Source organism: Macrotis lagotis, chromosome 3, assembly GCF_037893015.1.
Source record: "Macrotis lagotis isolate mMagLag1 chromosome 3, bilby.v1.9.chrom.fasta, whole genome shotgun sequence".
Classification (NCBI taxonomy): Eukaryota; Metazoa; Chordata; class Mammalia; order Peramelemorphia; family Peramelidae; genus Macrotis; species Macrotis lagotis.
In genome coordinates, this window is record NC_133660.1 from 229,858,643 (window position 1) to 229,878,904 (window position 20,262).

Consider the following 20,262-nt stretch of genomic DNA (forward strand, 5'->3'; position numbering starts at 1 on the left):
AAAGGATGTAATAAAGACCAAAAGAACATCAGAAAGAACAGAACATTAAACTGGATTTTAAAGGTATGTGGCAAGAATTGAATGGGAAAAAACATCAGGAAATTTTACCATTTTTTCTATTTTCTTTGAAAAGACATATATAGTTTCGAAAGAAAACAAAAAATTTAGGTTATATTAGGAGAGTATGTACACCAAGTACTATTATTGGTAAAATTATGAAATAGTTCAAACATTCTGGAAAATGGTCTGGAACCATAGGTAAAAGTCATTAAGTTGTGCATATTCTTTGATTGAGCAATACCTCTATTGGGCATATATGCCTCAAACAGGAATGACAGAGGAAAAGTAATAACATGGAGAAATGTGTTTGTTTGTTTGTATTTATGTATGTGTGGCAGTCCTTCCTATATCATTCATTCAAAAACTTGCTTTATCAATAAAGAACTTCTTTTACATTACAGGTTGGTATCTTCCTGCCAAATTATCATCTTAGAGAGCTGCATTGGGCCCCAAGAGGTACATGACATGCTCAGGGTCACCAGGATTTCTCTCTAAATAAAAACTAAAAAAAAAAAAATCACATATGCAATGAGTTTGTAGTTTTATATATAATCCACTAGCTATAGGGCTCATGTTTGTTGATAATTATTGTTTATAACAAAAAAATTTAATAAAAAAATCAAGGAATAGCTTTTTTGAATGCAGAGAGATGTTACATAAAAATATACCATGTACTAGGGTACATGGTTCCAGGGGAATTACAGGTAAATATTGCAGGTAGACATTTAAAAAACTATTTACAAACAAACATTTTACAAACAATGTTCATGGACTACAATTAATAAAATAGAAAGAACAATAATAACATAATCAAAAAGGTCATGTTGATGCTTACTAAATAATGTCCTTGAACTAGCTATACCACATATGGATAAAAGGAAGCAGAAAAAAACCCATACGTATAGTAATATTTATAGTGCCTCTTTTGTAGATGCCCAAGCTAGGAAGCATAGAGGTCCTCACTTGATGGGGAATGGCTAAACTAATGATGGTATATGAATGCAACTGAACATGACTATTATTACCATAAGAAATGGTGAATTGGACAGTTTCAGAGGAGATTGGAAAGACCATGATCATCTGATTCAGATTAAAGTAAGCATAATTTGGAGGACAATACAGTAACAATAATGCTATAAAGAAAATGACTTTTTTTTGAGATAACAAGAGGTTAAGTGACTTGCTCAGGGTCACACAACTAGTAAGTATCTGAGGCCAAATATGAAATCTGGTCCTCCTGACATCAAGGCAGGTGTTCTATCCACTGCACCACCTTGCTGCCCTTAAGAAAACAATTTTTGAAAGACTAGTAACTGAACAACACAATGATAAATCATGAGTTCAGAGGACTGATGATGAAGCAGCACACCATCTAACTCTTGTCAGAGGTGATAACTTAAAAAACAAAATGAGGCATATTTTTATGGACATGGTTCATGTAAAATTTTAAAAAATTATGCAAATTTGTTATGTCTTTTCTTTTTAATTGTTCAAGTGAGATTAAGGCACTGATGGAAAAATACTTACAAAAGTCAATCAAATGAATTAAAAAAATTCAAATAATATTTATGGAAAGAGGAATTATAATTATAGTAACTTATTACATTAAATATAACAATTAAAACCATATATCACAGTAAATAGAAAGCAAATAAAGCAATACATAGGTAAATTTATACTTCCGAATGTCTATAAAAAGAAAAAGAATTATCTTATTTTAGAAAAGGAAGAAAAGACTATAGCAAAGAACCATAGAAAAGCATATCAAATGAAAGCAGAAGAAAATAAAATGAAATTAGGGCAAGTATTAATAAAATAGAAAAAGAAAACAATGAATATGTTGAAGGTCTTTTTAGAAAGACAACCCTTAAATTAGCAAGTTTAATCAATATTTAAAATAAGAGTTGTTTTATAAATTTGAAAACAAAAGAAATGAAATGATACAAACAATATAAAACTGACAAAAGAATAGCTAACCTAAATAACTCACACATAGGATATCAGACAGATGTTTCAGCAAAAGGCACCAAGACCAGAAATATGAGTAAATTTTTCTCAACTTTTTGAATAAGTAATCCATTATCACAATGATTATCAGTATGAAAAAGGGGAGGTTATCATATTATGTGCTCATTATCATATCACACTGTATTCTTAAATATGTTCCAATTGGAAGATGGATCTAAATATTACAAGTTAACAAAAGGTAGACTTCATGAAATTGCAACAGTTTAGCAGAAGAGAAAAATGTTAACATAAGACAGATCAGAAGAAATCACTGGCAATCACATGGGTGACTAAGTCAAAGATAAAAGGAATTTGCATGAAGAAAACTGGTGTCTCTGAAATAAAAAGGAAAGAAGCAGGTGCAGGGAAGAGAATCTGAAAGAAATATCTCTGCTCAAAATCTGACATGCAGACTCTGGAAACACAGACTTCTTAAAGAGTTTTTCCATACTGGTTAATAAACAAAAAATAAAGACAAGTTACAGTAACTTTAAGGTGACATCTTATATCCATTAAACTGGCAAAGAAAGGATTTTAAAATGATAACAAGGATGTGGGCAAATCCTGCTGGAGGGATTATGGATTGGGAGAGGTTTTTTGGGAACAGTTTGGTTATATGCATAAAAGGTCCCCCAAACTAGATCAAGCACGTGGACCCAGGGTTCACTTTGCCTCTGACAAAGACTGATTTGTGTGGCTGGGGCAAGTCACTTAACCTCTCAGTGGAAAGGGGGGGTGAGGGAGGAAGGGAGGGAGATAAAGAACTCAGAACAAAAAAAAAAAATGACGTTTTTGTTTCAGATTTTATTATATATCTGTTTTTATAGCCAAAAGCCAAATGGTTCAGGTCAAATACTTTACTTGGCATTCAGTGCTATATTCTATTCATTGATTTTTATTTGTTGCAAATGTTACTAACTTTGTGGTTAAAAAAAAATAAATGCTAGAAAGAGAATGTGGTCTAGAGGAAAAGAACACTGGATTTTGAATCAGAAAATATGGGTTCAAATTCTGTCTTTGAACTTGGTAGCCATAAAAATGAGGACAAGAACACTGCAGACTGGGAGCTCCTTGAAAGCAGGGACTCTCTTTTTTGTATCCTCTAATTCCAAGCACATGATGATGTTGGTTCTTAGTTCTGGAAGACCATGACATGGAAGGGATGCCATGACAATCACAGGAACTGGATTTGAGTGAGGAAGGGACTGTGCTAAGTCACAAGTTTCACTATCTCTTCCAGAGTCATCTGGGTCCAGTGGTCAGACATGAATCAGGACAACCGGAGATGGCCCTGGATGTGAGGCAATCAGGGTTAAATGACTTGCCCAAGGTCACACAGCTAGTACGAGTCAAGGGGCTGAATCTGAATTCGAACTCAGGTCCTCTTGACTCCAGGGCTGGTGCTCTATCCACTACACCACCTAGTTGCCCTGTCTTCTTATCCTCTTTGCCTGGACATTGCCTCTCACATAATAGGCACTTAATAAATGCTTATTGATTTGGCTGATTACCTTTCTGAAGAGGCTGATATAAGAAAAAGATTGGAGAAATGGAAATGGAATCCTTATGGGGGGCGGCTAGGTGGCGCAGTGAATAGAGCACCAGCCCTGGAGTCAGGAGTACCTGTGTTCAAATCCGGCCTCAGACACTTAATAATTACCTAGCTATGTGGCCTTGGGCAAGCCACTTAACCCCATTGCCTTGCAAAAACCTAAAGAGTCTAAAGATGAGAGCCATCCTCAAGGAAATAATTGTCCAACAGAAGGAAAAATGGACAAACCAAATAGAAAGAAGGAAAGGATGGGCATGAGCACACCTTAGGTGTCTGCTACAAACTCCTGGTGATACTCTAAGCTCTTCCACTTGGTCTCTCATTGATACTCCCAACAATCCTGTGAGGTAGGGGCTGTCATGATCCCTATTCCATTTTAGATCTGGGGAAGCTGAGACAGGTAGTAGGGAAGTGACTTGTTCAGGGTCACAAAGCTAGTAAATGACTAAGGTTAGATTCAAACTCAGCTCTTCCTGACTCCAGGTAATAAAGAGAGAGAAAAACAAACATGTGTGACCTTTCCCATCTCTCTCGCCCCTCATGAAGCTCTGGGAAACCCAGTAGTCTTGGACTGCCAGCTAACTAGGATCTGCAAAAAATTAATAACCTCATTTCAGTGATTAGCTTCCAAAGCTCCCACCACTAATCCTTTCAGAGAACTATAACCCAACATAAAAAACTGTCTGGTTTGAGTAGGCAACTTTTCCCATCATGCATAGAACAGGAAAATTTAAGGATTAAAAAATGGGGCAAAGGGAGCTGTTTAACAGGAGGCAACTGAATAATTTAATTGTGATGGAATTTTGTTTTTAAATCAGCACATTTTAAAGTCTTATTCTAGGACTAGAGAAGCCCAAAGGAAATTAACCTCCAGTTTCTCAGAGGTGAATCAACCCAAACAGAACCCAATCAAATCAACCCAAAGTGCTGAGGACCTGGGGAAGAGAGGAAAGGGAAGGCTAGGAAGGGACTCTTGGACTCACCCCCCTCCTCTGCCAAGTTCTCTGGTCTATTTTGTAAACTGTCTTATTCTGATAGGAAGCTTAAAAAAATCTTATGTTTTGTTTAAAAAAGTTATGTCTCCTAAACTCAGATCCTGTGATTCCAATGTAAACAGCATGCAGCTTTGTATCTAATCTTAGTGTGAGAAAGGGAGGGCCTGGGGTCGATGGGATGATGGCTTCTTAAAAACCAAAGAAATCTTCAATGCTGTGAATCTTGCCATTGCTTTTAAAATAAGCACGAAGAGCTCTGCCTTCCTATGACTCAGTGGCCAGCTGGTTGAGACTGGGGATGAGGAAAACAATCACAAGAGGACTCAGGAAGCGGCCAGAACCTTCCAGAGCACCAATGTTTCATTATCTTTCTGATTGCTGGGAGGGAGGAGAGATGGCACAGAACCTTCAGGGCAAACCAAGGCCAGGTCCTCAGTGGGCGAGCTAAGGGACAAACTGGAGTCCACCGAATGATCATTAATGGTCAGGACATAAAGATGCCTGGAGAGTTTTGGATGTCAGACTGCTGTGAAGTTCATGGGACTGTGGGCTCTGGAATAGGAAGGGACCTCAGGATCCTCCAATCTGCCTCAGTTTACTCAACTGTAAATGGGGATCCTGTCTCCTAAGATTGTGGAGAGGATCAAATGAGAACTTATTTGTAAATTAGCTCAGTATCTGGCACATAGCAGTGGCTAATAATGTTTATTTAGTCCCTCCTCTTCCCCAGTCTAGGGGTTCTTAACTTTTTTTATGTGTGTGAGTGATGCTCCCCCACCCTAGCATTTGGGTAAATCCCATGGATCTCTTTTCAGAATCATGTTTTAAATTCATAAAATAAAATATACAGGATTACAAAGGAAACAAATTATGGTGAAATAGTTATCAAAATATGTATTTTTAAAAAGTACTTGGGCCCTGGGTTAAGAGTTCCTGAAAAAGTCCAACCCTTCTTTATTTTACAGATAAAGAAACTGAGGCTGGCCCTAAGAGGTTAAAAGACAATAATAAACAAATATTTATATTAAACCCAATATTTTTACTGGCAACTACAGATTTGAGGTCAAAAATCTGAAAAGGGAGAGGAGGGGAGTATTTAGCTACTAAATCACATGCTAAGAGAGTAGCAAATATAAAAGAGAATGGGGGGTTCTTACCTGGAATCCATGAACTTTTACTTTACTCTTTTTCTTTTGAGAAGGCAATGGGGTTAAGTGACTTGTCATACATACTTATAGTAAGGTCATACAGCTATGTAATTATTAAATGCTTGAGGCTGGATTTGAACTCAGGTCCTCTTGTCTCTAGACTTGGTGCTCTATCCACTGCACCACCTAGCTGCCATGAACTTGTTTTAAATGAATAGTTTGATAACTTTCCATACAACTGGTTTCCTCCATAATTCTATGTATTTTATTTTATGTATTTAAAAATGTCTCTAAGAAGTCCTTGAACTTTGCCAGAAAGTATTCATAATATAATATTGAGAATTCTAGAAATAGGGGAATATTGATAGATTGGCCCAAGATTGGCCCAAATTCATCTAGAAAAGACAGCAGGAATGCAACTTGTGGTCTCAGATACCTATATATTAATTTAATTATATATTTTAAAGGAGGTGATTTGTGAGAACTTAAAAGAGGAAGCTGTGATCACTGGGAGCTATAATGGAGTTGCTAAAAACAGCATGGGATCCATCCTTTACCCTGTGCCATTTGACATCTATGCAAATGGTGTAGATGTTAGGTTTAGCAGGGTTGCAGATGACATAAAACTGGAAGGGAAAGAGAATGGGTTGAATGACAACATCAGAATTTGAAACAAATTTTGACAAAATTCAGTGGAAAAAAGTGATCTTGGTATTTATTTAACTGAACTCTCAGCCAGCTCAATGAATCATGTGCCAACCAAAACCCCTCAAATCTAATTTATCATAGGTTGTATTAATAAAAGCATAGGATCTAGAAGGACAGAATTTCCTCCATAGGATTTAAGTCTCTCAAGGGTCAGGATTGTTTCATCTTTGTATGTACCTAATGCCAAAGATACAGTAGATAATCATTAAATGTCAAATTGAATGAAGGAGGCTATGATTCCCCTGTCTTTGGTCTGAGTACTTTGGAACACTGTGCTCAGTTCTGGGGGCCCCTTCTCAAGAAGCCACTAACCAGCCCACAAATATGTGTAGAGAAAGGTGACCACCATAGTGGGAGGTCTCCAAACCATGCCACCCAAGGATTAGTTGAAGAACTGTGGGGTTTTGGCCTGGAGCAGACAACATTTAGAAGGTTATGAAAACCATCTGAAAAGATCTAAAAGATGTCATTTGAAGAGGAATTAAAATTGTTCTCATTGGCCCCAGAGCACAGAACCAGGAACAAATGGGTGGAAGGCATGGAGGAACAGATTTCAATTTGCTATATGGAAAAATCCCCCAACAATCTGACCTGGTCAGAAGCCTGCTCCAGAGGGTGGGAGTCGTCAAAGACAGAGGAGAGAGCATTTCTGTCCAGATGGAGAGTAAGGGTCTATTGTGGGGTGGCAAGTATTGGGAAGCAGTGGTGGTGTCAAAATGAACGGCTTCCATAAATCATTCTTCAAAAATAGCCCAGGGCAAGAGGCAATTAGAAAATAATAAGATGACTTAGTCTTAGAGATTCCAGAGAAATAATCCCCTTGCAAAGCAGAATGACCTAGTACAGAATGGCAGGCCCAGGAGGACCTGGGTTCAAATATTGCCTCTGATAATCATGTAAAGTCTAACCACAACCCCTGGAATCAGGAAGACCTGTGTTTAAATCTGACCTCAGATCCATGATACTTACTATCTGCATGACCTTGGGAAAATCATCTAACCCCATTGCCTCATCCCACCCCCAAGAAAAAGCCATGGGGAAAAGCTCTCACATCCCTTTGGCACATGTTGGAGTTTCCCCAAAGAGAAGCCAACATTGGCATGTTAAGGGTTCAATTGCATCCTCGCTAAATAGATATCAGAGGGGTAACATTCTCTTTTCCAAAAATAGCCTTTAAAAACATTATGTTTCACTGGTGTGAATCAACTTTGGAAACAGGTTACTTCTAAATGACTCCCTCTCTGTCCCTTTGTTCCTAAATGGACCCTTTCCTCACTCCAAAAAAAGCTCAGCTCAGCATGTTGGTCACAGTTGATTGTATACCTCACCCCTGAACCCCACTGTCTCCTCACTGAGGACACAGCCCTGCTTCTCCTGGTGCCTGAAGGAGAGCCTAGCCTATTCATAGGATTTAGGACAGGAAGGAGGAAACTGAGACTGGGAGGTGATCAGAGACTTGCTCCAGGTTACACAACTGGTAAGTGTCTGAGGCAAGATTTGAATCCCAAGTCCAGGACTCTAACCACTTTTCCATTCTTCTACCTCTTTCAGCTTTACCACAAGAGCCTTACCAACAACAGGGGTCAGTCTCAGTCTTGATAAAATGTGTACCTGACACATAGGGGGCAGCGCTTCTCCCTCTAATTATGCCAGGGGGGCCACTAACAGGTTGTGCCTCAAGGCAGGGGGGCAGCCAGTCTTTGCAGGCCCTCCCAGGCAGGCTGAGCTGTACCAGCCAGACTCACCTCGGCTCTCCTCTGCTTCTCCTCCTGTTCCTTCTGTTCCCTTTCCATGCCAACCAGCCGGAGCTTCAGCTCAGAAACCTCTGCCGTCAGCTCCAGTTTCTGTGCCTCTAGTGAAGTGCGGCTCAACAATTCCTGCAATTGGAAAAGGCATCTTAGACACTCCCTCCACTCACCCTATGGAGGGGCTGGCCTGGGAGCTCCTGAGAGAAGACCCCATTCCTAACTAGGGTCAGAACTGGCGGTCCAGAGACAAGTCAGGTGAGTGAGCCACACATGCTCGGGCCTGAAAGGGCCAAAAGCAGGTGAACTCATTCTTTCTGGGATCCTCTTGTTAGCTGCTGCTGGTAGTATTGTGCTCATTTCAGAAGTGGGGAAACTGAGGCAGAGACAGAGGCTCCATTGAGTGGAGACTCAGTATGCCCATCGCTTCTCTCCAGACTCCACTGGCATGTGGGAGCCTACTGATTCGACTGAATCCCCCATTTATGTTGTGGCAATGAAGAAGGCCTTTCTCTTGAGTCTCAGTTCATTGGGGGTGGTGGGGAGGGAAGAGTGAATTAGATGACATGGTCTCTACCCCTATGATTCTAGGATTTGCCATGGGTGGTCAGAGCAGAATCTGGACCAAGGTCTCTGCTGATCCCTCAACCCTCACCCTTGCTATCCATTGTGCAATCCTGCTTCTGCAGAGCAGGGGCCCAGAGGTGAACCTAGACCTCCTTCTACTGGCACAACAAAGTGCTTCCTGTTAAGCAGCATGAATGGTTCAGGATAGACCAGCTCTTCATGAGCCCAATGGATTGGGGCTCCCCTTCTGAGAAGGCAGAAAATTCCATTGGAAGCAGCTCAGCTTGGGGTTGGGGGGTTGGGTAGTAAGACAAAGGAAAGGCCCAAGGCACCTTGCCACACTCACCCTGGCCCTGGGTGGGGAGAATCAGGCTTCACCAAGAAAATGCTGAGGCTTAGCACCAGGCTCTGGTAGCATAAAAGACCCATTAGAACACTGGGAGGGAGAGTGGGACAGTAGAAAGGTGATCTGATCTCTCTGAACTCAAATGATGGGAGTCCAAATCCCACCTCTGCCATTTACTGCTCTTGTGGCCATGGTCAAGTCACTGAACTTCTCTAGGCCTCAGTTTCTTTGTCTATAAAATGAGGAGACTGGACTAAATGACCTCTAAGCAGGAGAAGCAAAAGGATTTGGGGTGAAGCAAGAGGAGACCAGGGGTGTCACTCAGTGGGGAAGGGAAGCTGAGTCTTAACCAAGGTGAGCTCAGGTATCCAATAGATGGGAAAATCCAGTAACAGTTCCGGGGAGATGTTGAAGGAGGAGATAGAGATCTGTGAGTCACCTCCATCCATGTGATCTATGAAGTCCTGGGAAACTGATAGTGGAGATAGATCTATGAAAAGGGCCTGGAACAGAACCTTAGGGAAAACCCATTATTAAGGGGCAGGAGGAGGATGGAGAAGCAGCTGAGGAGTGATGGAGGGGTGGGGGTGGGGGAGAACATTAGAATGTAGAGCCCTAGAAGGCAAGGGATGGGGGAAAAAGTGTCAAAAAGGGCCATGACCCACAGTATGGGCAGAGGGTGTTCAGAGACCAGAGATGAAGACAGAAAAATGGTCACTAAAGTTAGCAGGAAGGAGTTTATTAGAGACCTTGGCAAGAACATTTTCAATAGCTTTTTTGGGGGGGAGAAGGAACATTTCAAAACTTCAGGAAGTAGGGACGTGAGGGCAGAGGAAGCCTTCTAAGAGTTTGAAAGGGAAGGAAAAGTGACTAGAAGGTTAGAATTTGGCAGAGGAAGGAGAGAGAGAATGGGGAGGGAGGAACAGAGAGGGGAAGAGAAAGATAGAAAGAATTAAGAGACAGAGAGAGTAGGAGGCAGAAAATGTGTGCTCAAGGAGAGTGGACTTAAGTGACTTATTTGTCTAAGTTTTCTGGGTCAGTTCATCAATCTTGCTCACATCAGAGAACCCTCACTTGCAGAAACACCAGAAACAACGAGCCCATATTCAAGGTATTCTGTGGGTTTGTATTCACTCAGATACCACAGCTCACAAGACTCTACCAACCTGTTGTTTTTCTCTTATTCTTGTCAGGCAATAATACTATGAGTTCACATTTATTTAATGAAACAGTATAGTAAGAAAATTATAACATTTCTTCTCCAAACATGGAAGTAGGACATAGAGATTCACTATTAGAGGAAAGCAAGGGCACTCCTAAGAATGATCAAGAATGATCATTTATCCACTATCCACTAGGGTATAAGTTAAGAGTAGCTTCTGTCAGGGATTTGCATGAACTGATGCTGAGTGAGATGACCAGAACCAGAAAAACATTGTACACCCTAAGAACAACATGGGGGTGATGATCAACCTTGATAGACTTGCTCATTCCATCAGTGCAACAATCAGGGACAATTTTGGGCTCCGTGCAATGAAGAATACCATCTGTATCCAGAGAAAGAACTGTGGAGTTTGAACAAAGACCAAGGACTATTACCTTGAATTTTTGGGGAAGAAAAACAAAACATGTTATCTTATTATATAATCTTGCTATCTCTTAATACTTCCTTTTCTTCCTTAAGGATATGATTTCTCTCTCATCACATTCAATTTGGATCAATATATACCATGGAAACCATGTAAAGACTAACAGAATGCCTTCTATGGGGGGGGTAAGGGGAGGGAAGCAAGATTAGGGGAAAAAAATTGTAAAAATTCAAAATAAATACAATCTTTAAAATGCAAAAAAAGCGTAGCTCCTGCCCTATCCTAACCTTCATTTTGGACAAACTAGCTCTCCCTCCCCTTACCCTGTTCCTAAGATGCCCATCTTTGCTTCTGCCTCTGTCAGACTCAGAACTATGCCAAGGTTCCATCTGCTCCTCCCTTAGATTTCAGCCCTTAAATGTCTGAACCAAGGACCTGCCAGACTGTAGTGGTCCCTGGTCCAATCCTTCATTCTACAAATGAGGAAACTGAGGCCTACAAAGATGAGGAGCTTCACCAAAAGGAATAATAAGCAAGTGACAAAGCCAAGACCCAGATTTAGCACTCTTCCTGTGAACCAATCCCCAGTGGTCCATCTAAGTCAGAAAGAGCACTTTATGAAATCAGCTTTTTTTTCAATCTTTCTAATAATTAATAGCACACCTCCCTCCACTCCCATCCAACCAAAGAAAGCAGAAAGGAAGTATTTACAAGATCAAAAACCTATAGTCTGAAGGATTCAAGCCATTTGGAAGCAGATTCATAGATTTGGAACTGGAAGGGACACTAAAGGTCACCCGATTCAACCCCTTCATTTTCAAGTGAGGAAACTGAGGCACAAAGAAGTTTCAGTGATTTATCAAAGGTCATACAAGCCATATCAGAGTCAGAATTTGAACTCAGGTCTTCAGACTTTAGAGCCAATACCAAGAAGACTATTTCCCCCATCACTTCAAAAACATAATGAAACCTGCCAAAGCATAGAATAATGGCACCCACTTTTTCACATTGGCAAGTTTGTTAACTGTCCTCCAAATCTTCCTTTTCCCAGTCTGAAGGATGTCCTTTCAATTGTTTCAACTAGATTAATTAGTTACATCAAAAAGTCCTAGGGACCTTGAGGGAGGAAGCCTCAGAGAAGTTCAACATCTTTTTTTAAAGCACCTTCTGGCTTCCAGTTGAGGACAGGGTTTTTACTCTTATTTACCCAGATAATGTTTGAAATTTTCCAGTAGCATCTATTCTATTCCCTCTTCCATCTAGGGGGGGGCCTCATACAAATGCCAGTCTGCTCTGACTCAGATTAGGAGAGGATTCACTCTCACTTGGCCATCTCATCAAGTGCTCATTTTGCAGTTAGCAATTCCAGACCTTTGAATCCAGCCCCAAGTCCTGTGTGCTTCCCCAGTGGCCTATTTTGAATTCTGGACTGCAATCTGCAATTTGGACTGCTGGTCCTCCAGCAGGCACCTCAAACTGAACATTAACTATGAATCTTCAGATCTTCTCTATAAAGAAGGAATCTGAGGACTAAAGAGATTAAGGGACTGGCCCAAGTCATTCAGTCACACCTGTGCCTGAGGCAGGATTTGAACCAAGGTCCTGCCTTATGATTCAAGTTAGACTTCTCCTTAAATCCAACAGTGCCAGCCCAAACTGTCATCACCTCACACCTAGATCATTCCCAATCACCTCCAGTTTTATATCCCACAATTCCTCTCTAGACTCTGCTCTTACATTGGTGTACCATTTCTCCTCCAACACTCTACATGTCTCTACCCCTTCTTCCCCTCCTGGGGGAGGCTCTCCCTAGAAAAACTTCTGCCCTTTTAAAAAAAACTATTTTCCTATTTTTATTTTAAGGCAATGAGGTTAAGTGACTTGCTCAAGGTCACACACCTTCTAAGCATCACTGATCACCCCACAGTGCAGCTCAAGTCCCATTGCCCCCTGGCACTCTTCCCAGTCCATCCTCTGACATCCTAGTCTTCACTGCCTGGGACATTTGCTTGGCAGTGATCCTTGGAGGTTTTCCCAAAGATACTCAAAGCCAAGATTCCTGAACTGACCCTGGAGAGGGACTACGACCCTGATGACAAAGGGTCAGGACCCCTTGAAGTACTGGGAGATTACTGAAGAATACTGATCTTTCTTTAGACACAGATATTTAAAACTTTTGTAATAAGGATCCCTAAACTCTAAATAACCCAGACTTTCCCTAACTAATTACAGGACCAGAGAACTCAAAGCAGAATAGGATCTAGTTCAAACTAGATTTTTGTAAATAGGTAAAGAGAGGTTCAAAGAAGTTAAATGACTTTTTCAATGTCATGCAGATAGTTCTAAGGGGGGTAGGGGGTTGGGGGGGCAGCTCAGTCTTCATCCTCTACCTTTACCTCTGCTGTTCCTGGATTACCGAATCCTGAATAATGTTTCCCCATGCTCTCTGGCTAATAGTCACCTGTGATCCTGATAAAATTCTTTCATCTTTCTAAGCCTCAATTCCTTCATCTCTAAAAATAAAGTAGGCTTAGATCAGTCAGCTTTGTTCAGTTCTTTAGGTTCACTGCTTTACACCCCCCCCCCACTTTCCCCGAATTTATGCCTGTGTGTTCTATCTTTGAAGTGAATCTGTTGCCTTCCCCTTCTTAGGTGTCAGAGGGCCAATCACAACATCTTACCTAGCTCTAGGATTGGAAAGGAATCTAGAAGTCATCAAATTCAACCTCCTATCCCAGAAGAGCAGATTATGGCCTGGACAGGCTGGTTCATTGCCACATGGGTAATGATGTAGGATTTGAACTCAGCGATAAACAAATTTTGAATTTGAATGTAAACTCTGTAACCCCAATGTCTGGGCTCTTTCCACTACACAATTCCTATTTATCTAGTCCTTTAAGATTTGAAGAGTTTTCTCCTCACAAGACTCAAGCAAAGGTGGGTCATGTGAATATCATTAGCTTCATTTTACATACGGGGGAACAAAGGCCTAGAGAGGTGACATGCCTTGACCAGGGACATTCAGGTATTTGGGGAACTAACATTTGAAGCCTATAGTGTGCAGTCTTCATGACCTGCTAAGATATATAGGACATGACTGTCCAAAGCCAGTTTTGTTGAGGGAAGCTCTTCTAGGATCATTCTTACCTTGTGTATCTTCCTTCCTTCTCCTCCCTTGGGAACTTCATCAATCAATTCAGGGAGGGGGCTCCTGTTAAGCAGTGACTTTAAAGATAACTTTATTCTTTATCCCTTTATGAAGAATTGCCTTAGGCTTCATAGTTCCTTCTAGAATATCTGCAATTTGGTCTGCAAATGAATGCAGGCCCCTTGATACCAAATCTCAGTTTCCCTTTCCTAAACCCATTTCCCACTCTCCATTTTTGATTTAATTTGATATATAAAGAACTAGGATTCAAAATAAAAGGTCTTTCCTTAAAAGGATCATGTCTTGAAACAATTATCTCCTTCTAGAGCAACTAGTCTGGAAGGGCTCATTAGTGGGATGTGGTCCAGCTTGTTCCCAACAAATGACAGAGTACTCCAGTAGGATGAAGCAATGTGAAACCAGAATGAACACATGGGTAGTTGAAAGAAATAAAAATACAAATTTGCCTTGCTGGCGTCTTGAAGTCAAAGGTTTGGTCAATTTTGCTGAACAATTTTGTGGATGACATTCTCAGAAGGGTTGTGCCCCCAAATAAGACTTTTTGAAGTATAACTGCAGGGGTGCTAACAAAACAAATTAAGAGTAGGTGGTTGGGGAGGCTCAGAGAACAAAACATGCCTATGGAACTACCCTGAGGATAGGGAGAAGAAAGGGTCAACCAAGTTCTGACTTACTTAAGTTGTACATACTAAGCAAAAGTTTATTAATTCTTTTCTTTTTTTTTTTTTAGGTTTTTGCAAGGCAAATGGGGTTAAGTGGCTTGTCCAATGCCACACAGCTAGGTAGTTATTAAGTGTCTGAGACCAGATTTGAACCCAGGTACTCCTGACTCCAAGGCCAGCGCCTTATCCATTATGCCACCTAGCTGCCCCAAAAGTTTATGAATTCTTTTAGGACCAAAGAGAACATGAATTCAATCCCTCTATTGCCATCCTACTCTAGTCAAGCATAGCTCACTTCCTCAACTTTCTAAATGAGCAATCACCAGTCAGCACTTTGGGTTGAAAAGTAGCTTCTCTCCCACATTTACAATGGCATAGTGGGGGCACAATCCCCCCCCCAGCATTGCTGTGCTAAATTAATGAGAGGGGCACTCTTCAGAAAACCTCTTCACTCATAGTCACCATTTGAAATCTTTTCCTATATCCTTAAGCTGCCAATCCAAACTACTAATGCCACCCCTTATACTTGCAGTAGATTTAGCCTTCTATTTCTAAAACTGAGGGAGCACCCTTGGCTCCCCCTTCACTCTATAAATTTTCCTAGCATCATCACCAATTCCTTCCTCTTTTCTTCCTGTATTTGAAGAGATCACCTTTATTTCTTATAGCTTATCATCTGATCTCACCTGTTATTGCTTCCTCTAGAAACTTACTCCACCAAACACCCTCTCTTTCTCATGAATCTTTAATCTTTTCTTCTCCAGTACTTCCTTCTATTGTCAAGGAACATAAATCCTTAAAAAGCCTTCACTTGAACCTTCTACTCTATTTAGCTAGTATCTTATCTTGTTCTTGTTTTTCCCTACCAAACTTCTTGTAAAATTAGTTTATGTGATACCTCCAACTAACTAGAATAGTTCCATAGAATCTCCTATTTAAAAGGAAACCCTTTTGCAACATTTTTCACAAGCAGGATCAGAGCATTAGAAGATTATTTCAGCAATAGTGAATCAAGAGAGTGTAGAACCAGGAGTATAGTATTTTATCAGTACAGGAAGGAGGTGGAGTAGGACAAGCCAAGGTGGTGGATATAATGAATGCAAGTAGTATTAAATTAGAGTTGATGGGACCAGTCAAATGACAATCTAGATAGGGTGACAAAAAGGAAAAAAATCTAAGACAACTTTATAATTTTCATACAAAGGTAACAGGAAGGCTGAAGATGGGAAGAGGAAAGGAGAGTCAATTTGTAATACTGAACTTGAAGTCTTACTGGAAGGGACATAGAAATCTAAAAGACAGAGAGATAATTGGATATACCAAACAGAACTTGGAGGCTGGATATTTAGATTTGGAAATCATCTGTACTAAGCAATATATAAGAAACCATAGGTGAGATCATCCAGAGAAAGATTATAGAAAAAGGGAGATGAAACCTCAGAAGAGGCGGGGAATGATTCAATCAATGAGTCTGAAAAGGCAGTAGGAAAACCAGAGCAGAAGAATGTCTTGGAATCCAAAGAGAGAGTGTGAAAGTTTTCAGAAGGAGGGGATGGCCAACAGTGGCAACTGTGGGCAAAAAGGTCAAGGGAATTAGGACTGTGAAAGGATTACTGGATTTGAAAATCAAAAAGTCACTAATTACTTGGGGAAATTTTTAGTGGAGTGGTGAGGTCAAGAGCAAATCTGCAAGGAACTGAAAAGTAAACAGGTAGTGAGTGATTTGAGAGGGCATGGAGGTAGTGAGTGTAGATTATTTTAGAAAAAAGATATTTGAGTTATAGATTTAGAGGACAGCAGAATCAATCAAAGAAAACACTATACTACACATTTTTTGTGCATGCTACACATTTTAAAAAAATTATTGTGTGATCTTCACAACACTTCTGAGGGGTAGATGCTATTATTATCATCTCCATTTTAAAGTTAAGGAAACTGAGGTAAAAAGGTGTTAAATGATTTGTCCAGGATCACACAGCTATTAAGTATCTGAGGCTGGGTTTGAACTCAGGTCTTCCTAACTTCAGACTCAGAGCTCTTGTCACTTTGCCATCTAAGTTGCCTCATGAATAAAAGGAACTGTGTGAAATGATTCAGGAAGTAAAATAGCCTTAATTATTGCAAGTCCAGCTACAATTGTCTTAGCAGCCCTTGCCAGCTTGGCAGTAGGAGAAAAGAAAGTAGATGATGGGGGTAACCCAGGGTTAGGGGTTAGCAGTACAGGAACAGTAGGAAGGCAGGGATCAAGGGATTTGAGAATGAAGAATGGGTAACTCATTAAAAGACTCACTAAAAGGGTTAATGTGACAGAAGGAGGTAAAACCAGAACAAGGGTAATGGTTGGGGAACAGGAAAGGACAGAGGTCAAAAAGTAGGCAAAGCAAGAGGTCCAAGAGAAGTTCTTCATTCCCATCAATGGAGGAGGTAAAAAAAGGAGGCAGTTATCAAAGAGGAGAACTTCACTATTAAGAATCTTGGAGGGGAGGCTAGGTGGAGTAGTGAATAGAGCACTGGCCCTGGAGTCAGGAGTACCTGGGCTCAAATCCGGCCTCAGACACTTAATAATTACCTGTGTGGCCTTGGGCAAGCCACTTTAACCCCATTGCCTTGCAAAAACTAAAAAAAAAAACTAAAAAAAAAATCTTGGAGACAGAGAGTTCATATTTACCTGCCCCAAAACAAGTCATGCCAGACAAACCCCATTTCCTTTTCTGACTCAAAAGAACACTGCATACAAATACACTTGAATTTCAGCCAATAAAGCTGATAAAGATTCTTGCTATCTCTGTGGTCAAGGCAGAGGGGGAAGGGGATGATCACAAAGCACAGGAGATCTGGAACTTTCTGAATGACCAAGTCCAAAGGGAGGCAATTAATGGCTCAGCAGTATTACAAGCTGGAGGACCATCTCTGGGGAATGACTCAGGGCCCTATCTTTGATCCTTAACAACATTTTAAATCAATCACATTTTTAAATCAATCAAATGGCCAATCCCATTTGTTGGGGATGTGGTAGAAAGCATTTCCTCTCTATCAGCAGTAAATAACTGAAGTTCCTCCTAGCACTGACATTCTCATTCCTCATTAGATAGTTCCTTTAGCTCTATGACACTTAAATGAAAAAACTCAACAAACTGTTAATCCCTAGGTAGATTTCTCTTGGAGAATTAAACCTAGTTCTAAGTGTCACATTTTAGGAGGTCACAGGATCACAGAATTAGAGGTAGAAGGGAACTTGGGGGTCATCTAGTTCAATCTGAGTTCACAGATGAGGAAACTGAAGCACAGAAGGACCAAGTAACTTATCCACTCTTTTGTAATCTTTCAGCCTCCTCAAGAGGCGAGTGATAGCAAGAGACCTCATCTAGGAGCTTCAGGTAGACCAAGGCATTCTTCAACCCTTGTATCACCATTCCTACAGAGCCCAGAACTATTTTCATTCCTTTGAGATATCTTTCCAAACCAGACTCCAGTAACATATAAAATTGGCTTGAGGAACTCCATTTATACTGTGGAGGCAGGTCAAAATTTAGGACATAATTTCTGGTAGAGGGTGCTGCTTTAGCAAAGCCTTATTTAAAAAAAAAAGACACTTTATTTTATTGAAATTGAGATTTCCCAGAAAATCCAAGTTCTGTAGCTTTAATAGGTAGGTCCATAGACATACCAAACCTCTATCCAACCTGAAGTTGCTTTCCCCAGTGGACCCTCCCACTGGGCAAGGAAAAGCTCTGTTGTGAAATATTAGGCTAGTTTTGTGATATGAAGTAATCTCATGTGATTTGGAGTGTTGTTTAAGCCAGTTTTTCTATGGTATGAAAATACTCAGGACAATCCTCAAATTTCCAAATCCTCTTCGAAGCAGGAGGTTAAATCTTGCCATGAACAGACACAAAGGTAACAGCATCATTGTCATCATTATAAATATAATTATTTACTTATTCAACCCCTCTGACTCTTCCACGTCCTCATCTGCCAAATGGAGGGGTTGGACTGGAGTAACCTCCATGTCCCTTCCCCCTTGAAATCTAGAAACCAAAATCCAAATTCTGTTGTTCCTGCTTACGGCACCCCCCACCCCCCACATCACCTTAAAATAGATTCTATGTGTTTTTACATAGACAACTTTCTAACCCAGACTTCTCCACCAGGCTCCCAGGATTCTTTCTCTAGCAACCTTTGGTACAGGCCCAACTGCTGATCCTTGAAGCACCTCCACACTTAACATTTCCCAAAGTGAGGTCATCACCTTTTTCTTAACCCAGCTGCTGTTCACCTCCTGATTTTTGTCACTGGTACACCATTCACCCAGTCACCCACCCTAGTACCTTGATTCTCAGCTCTTTCTTCCATGCACTGTCTACCTCATCTATGCCCTTCCCTTCTTTCCTCGTCGTTCAATCTCTGCCATGCTCATCCCACTCCTATTTCTACCATTTTCCTTCTAGCCCAGCTTCTCATGATCCGTCAGCTTGTCTGTTACACAGCATCTCCCAGCACATTTTCCTGCCTCTCCTGTCCTTTTCCAAATAAGCTTTTAGGTTGCTGCCAAATGAATTTTCCTTAGGTGGCTCTGGTGATGACACTCCTCTGCTTAAAACTCTCCAGGGGCTCCTTCCAGCTTACCAAGCATGGCTCAAACTTTTTAGCCTACCATCCAAAGTCCCCTTTCCTCTCTATGCTCTGGACTGCAGCCCAAATGAAAAAGCTCTGGGCTTTCTCACTTCCCTGAATTTCTTCATACTGCTCCAAAGCCTGGAATGTTGTCTCTCAACACCTATTGAACTCTGACCATCATTACTTTTTAAAAGTTTATTTAGTATTTTATACGCCCCATGATATATAAAAACAATTTTTTAGTATTCATTTTTAAAACTTTTAAAATCCAAATTCTCTTCCTTTCTCCCTCCCACCACTTCTGACTGAAGAGGCAAACAATTCCATAGAAGTTATACAGGTTAGTTGTGCAGAACATTTCCATAATAGCCTGATCATCTTAAGGACCAACTCACGTGTCACCTTCCCCAATACCTTTTTCCTGATCTTTCCCTCCCCAGCATTTAGCAACCACCATCGCTCTCTGGGAGGATTCTTAAACACCATGCTTCATAACTCTTGAAAGCATTTGGTACCATGGTAATCCATATATGTGCCCTTAACTCTAGAATGAAAAACTGATGAGGAGGGACCCCATTTTAACTCTACTTTGTACGTGCCTGGTCCCTAGAACGATATTCCACACATAATAGGAACTAATAAGGGTTTGCATAAACTCAATGGCCACCAGCATTGTTTGAAAATAGTAAATCATATCCCCTTCTTTTCAACACCCTGGGTCAGTGTCTGGCACACATAATGAGAAACCAACTGCCCTATAAGAGTGGATAGAGTTAACTGCCTCCTGCCGTAAAGCTGTCACTTCCATGACAAGACAAGGTGATCATGAAGCTCTCAGACTTGATGGCTAGGATCTGTAGCTTTAGCCCCTTTAGATTAAAAAAATAAGTCTAGTTTCAGCTCTTAAACTGGGAGGAAGTCTGTGGGATAACACTTTTGACATATCACTCCCTGGCTCCAAAACCTTCAAAAGCTGTTGATTGTTTGCAGAATGGAGTCCAAATATCTTAGACTCTTCACCTCCTTTGGCCACAGGAAGATGCTTCTTTTGCCCTTTCCTCTAATGCTTCAACTACTTCCAGGGCTGCCAGATTTGT

General features: G+C 40.7%; 1 protein-coding gene across 15 annotated transcripts in view; it reads right to left on the reverse strand.

The window, feature by feature from the left end:
- PPFIBP2 (PPFIA binding protein 2) overlaps window positions 1–20,262 on the reverse strand; it is a 192,737-nt gene that overhangs the window by 45,022 nt on the left and 127,453 nt on the right. For all 15 annotated transcript variants that reach the window (XM_074230119.1, XM_074230121.1, XM_074230118.1 and 12 more), the window contains one exon: window positions 8,216–8,347. In XM_074230119.1, the coding sequence (XP_074086220.1) occupies window positions 8,216–8,347 (132 nt within the window). The remainder of the gene's footprint in view (window positions 1–8,215; window positions 8,348–20,262) is intronic.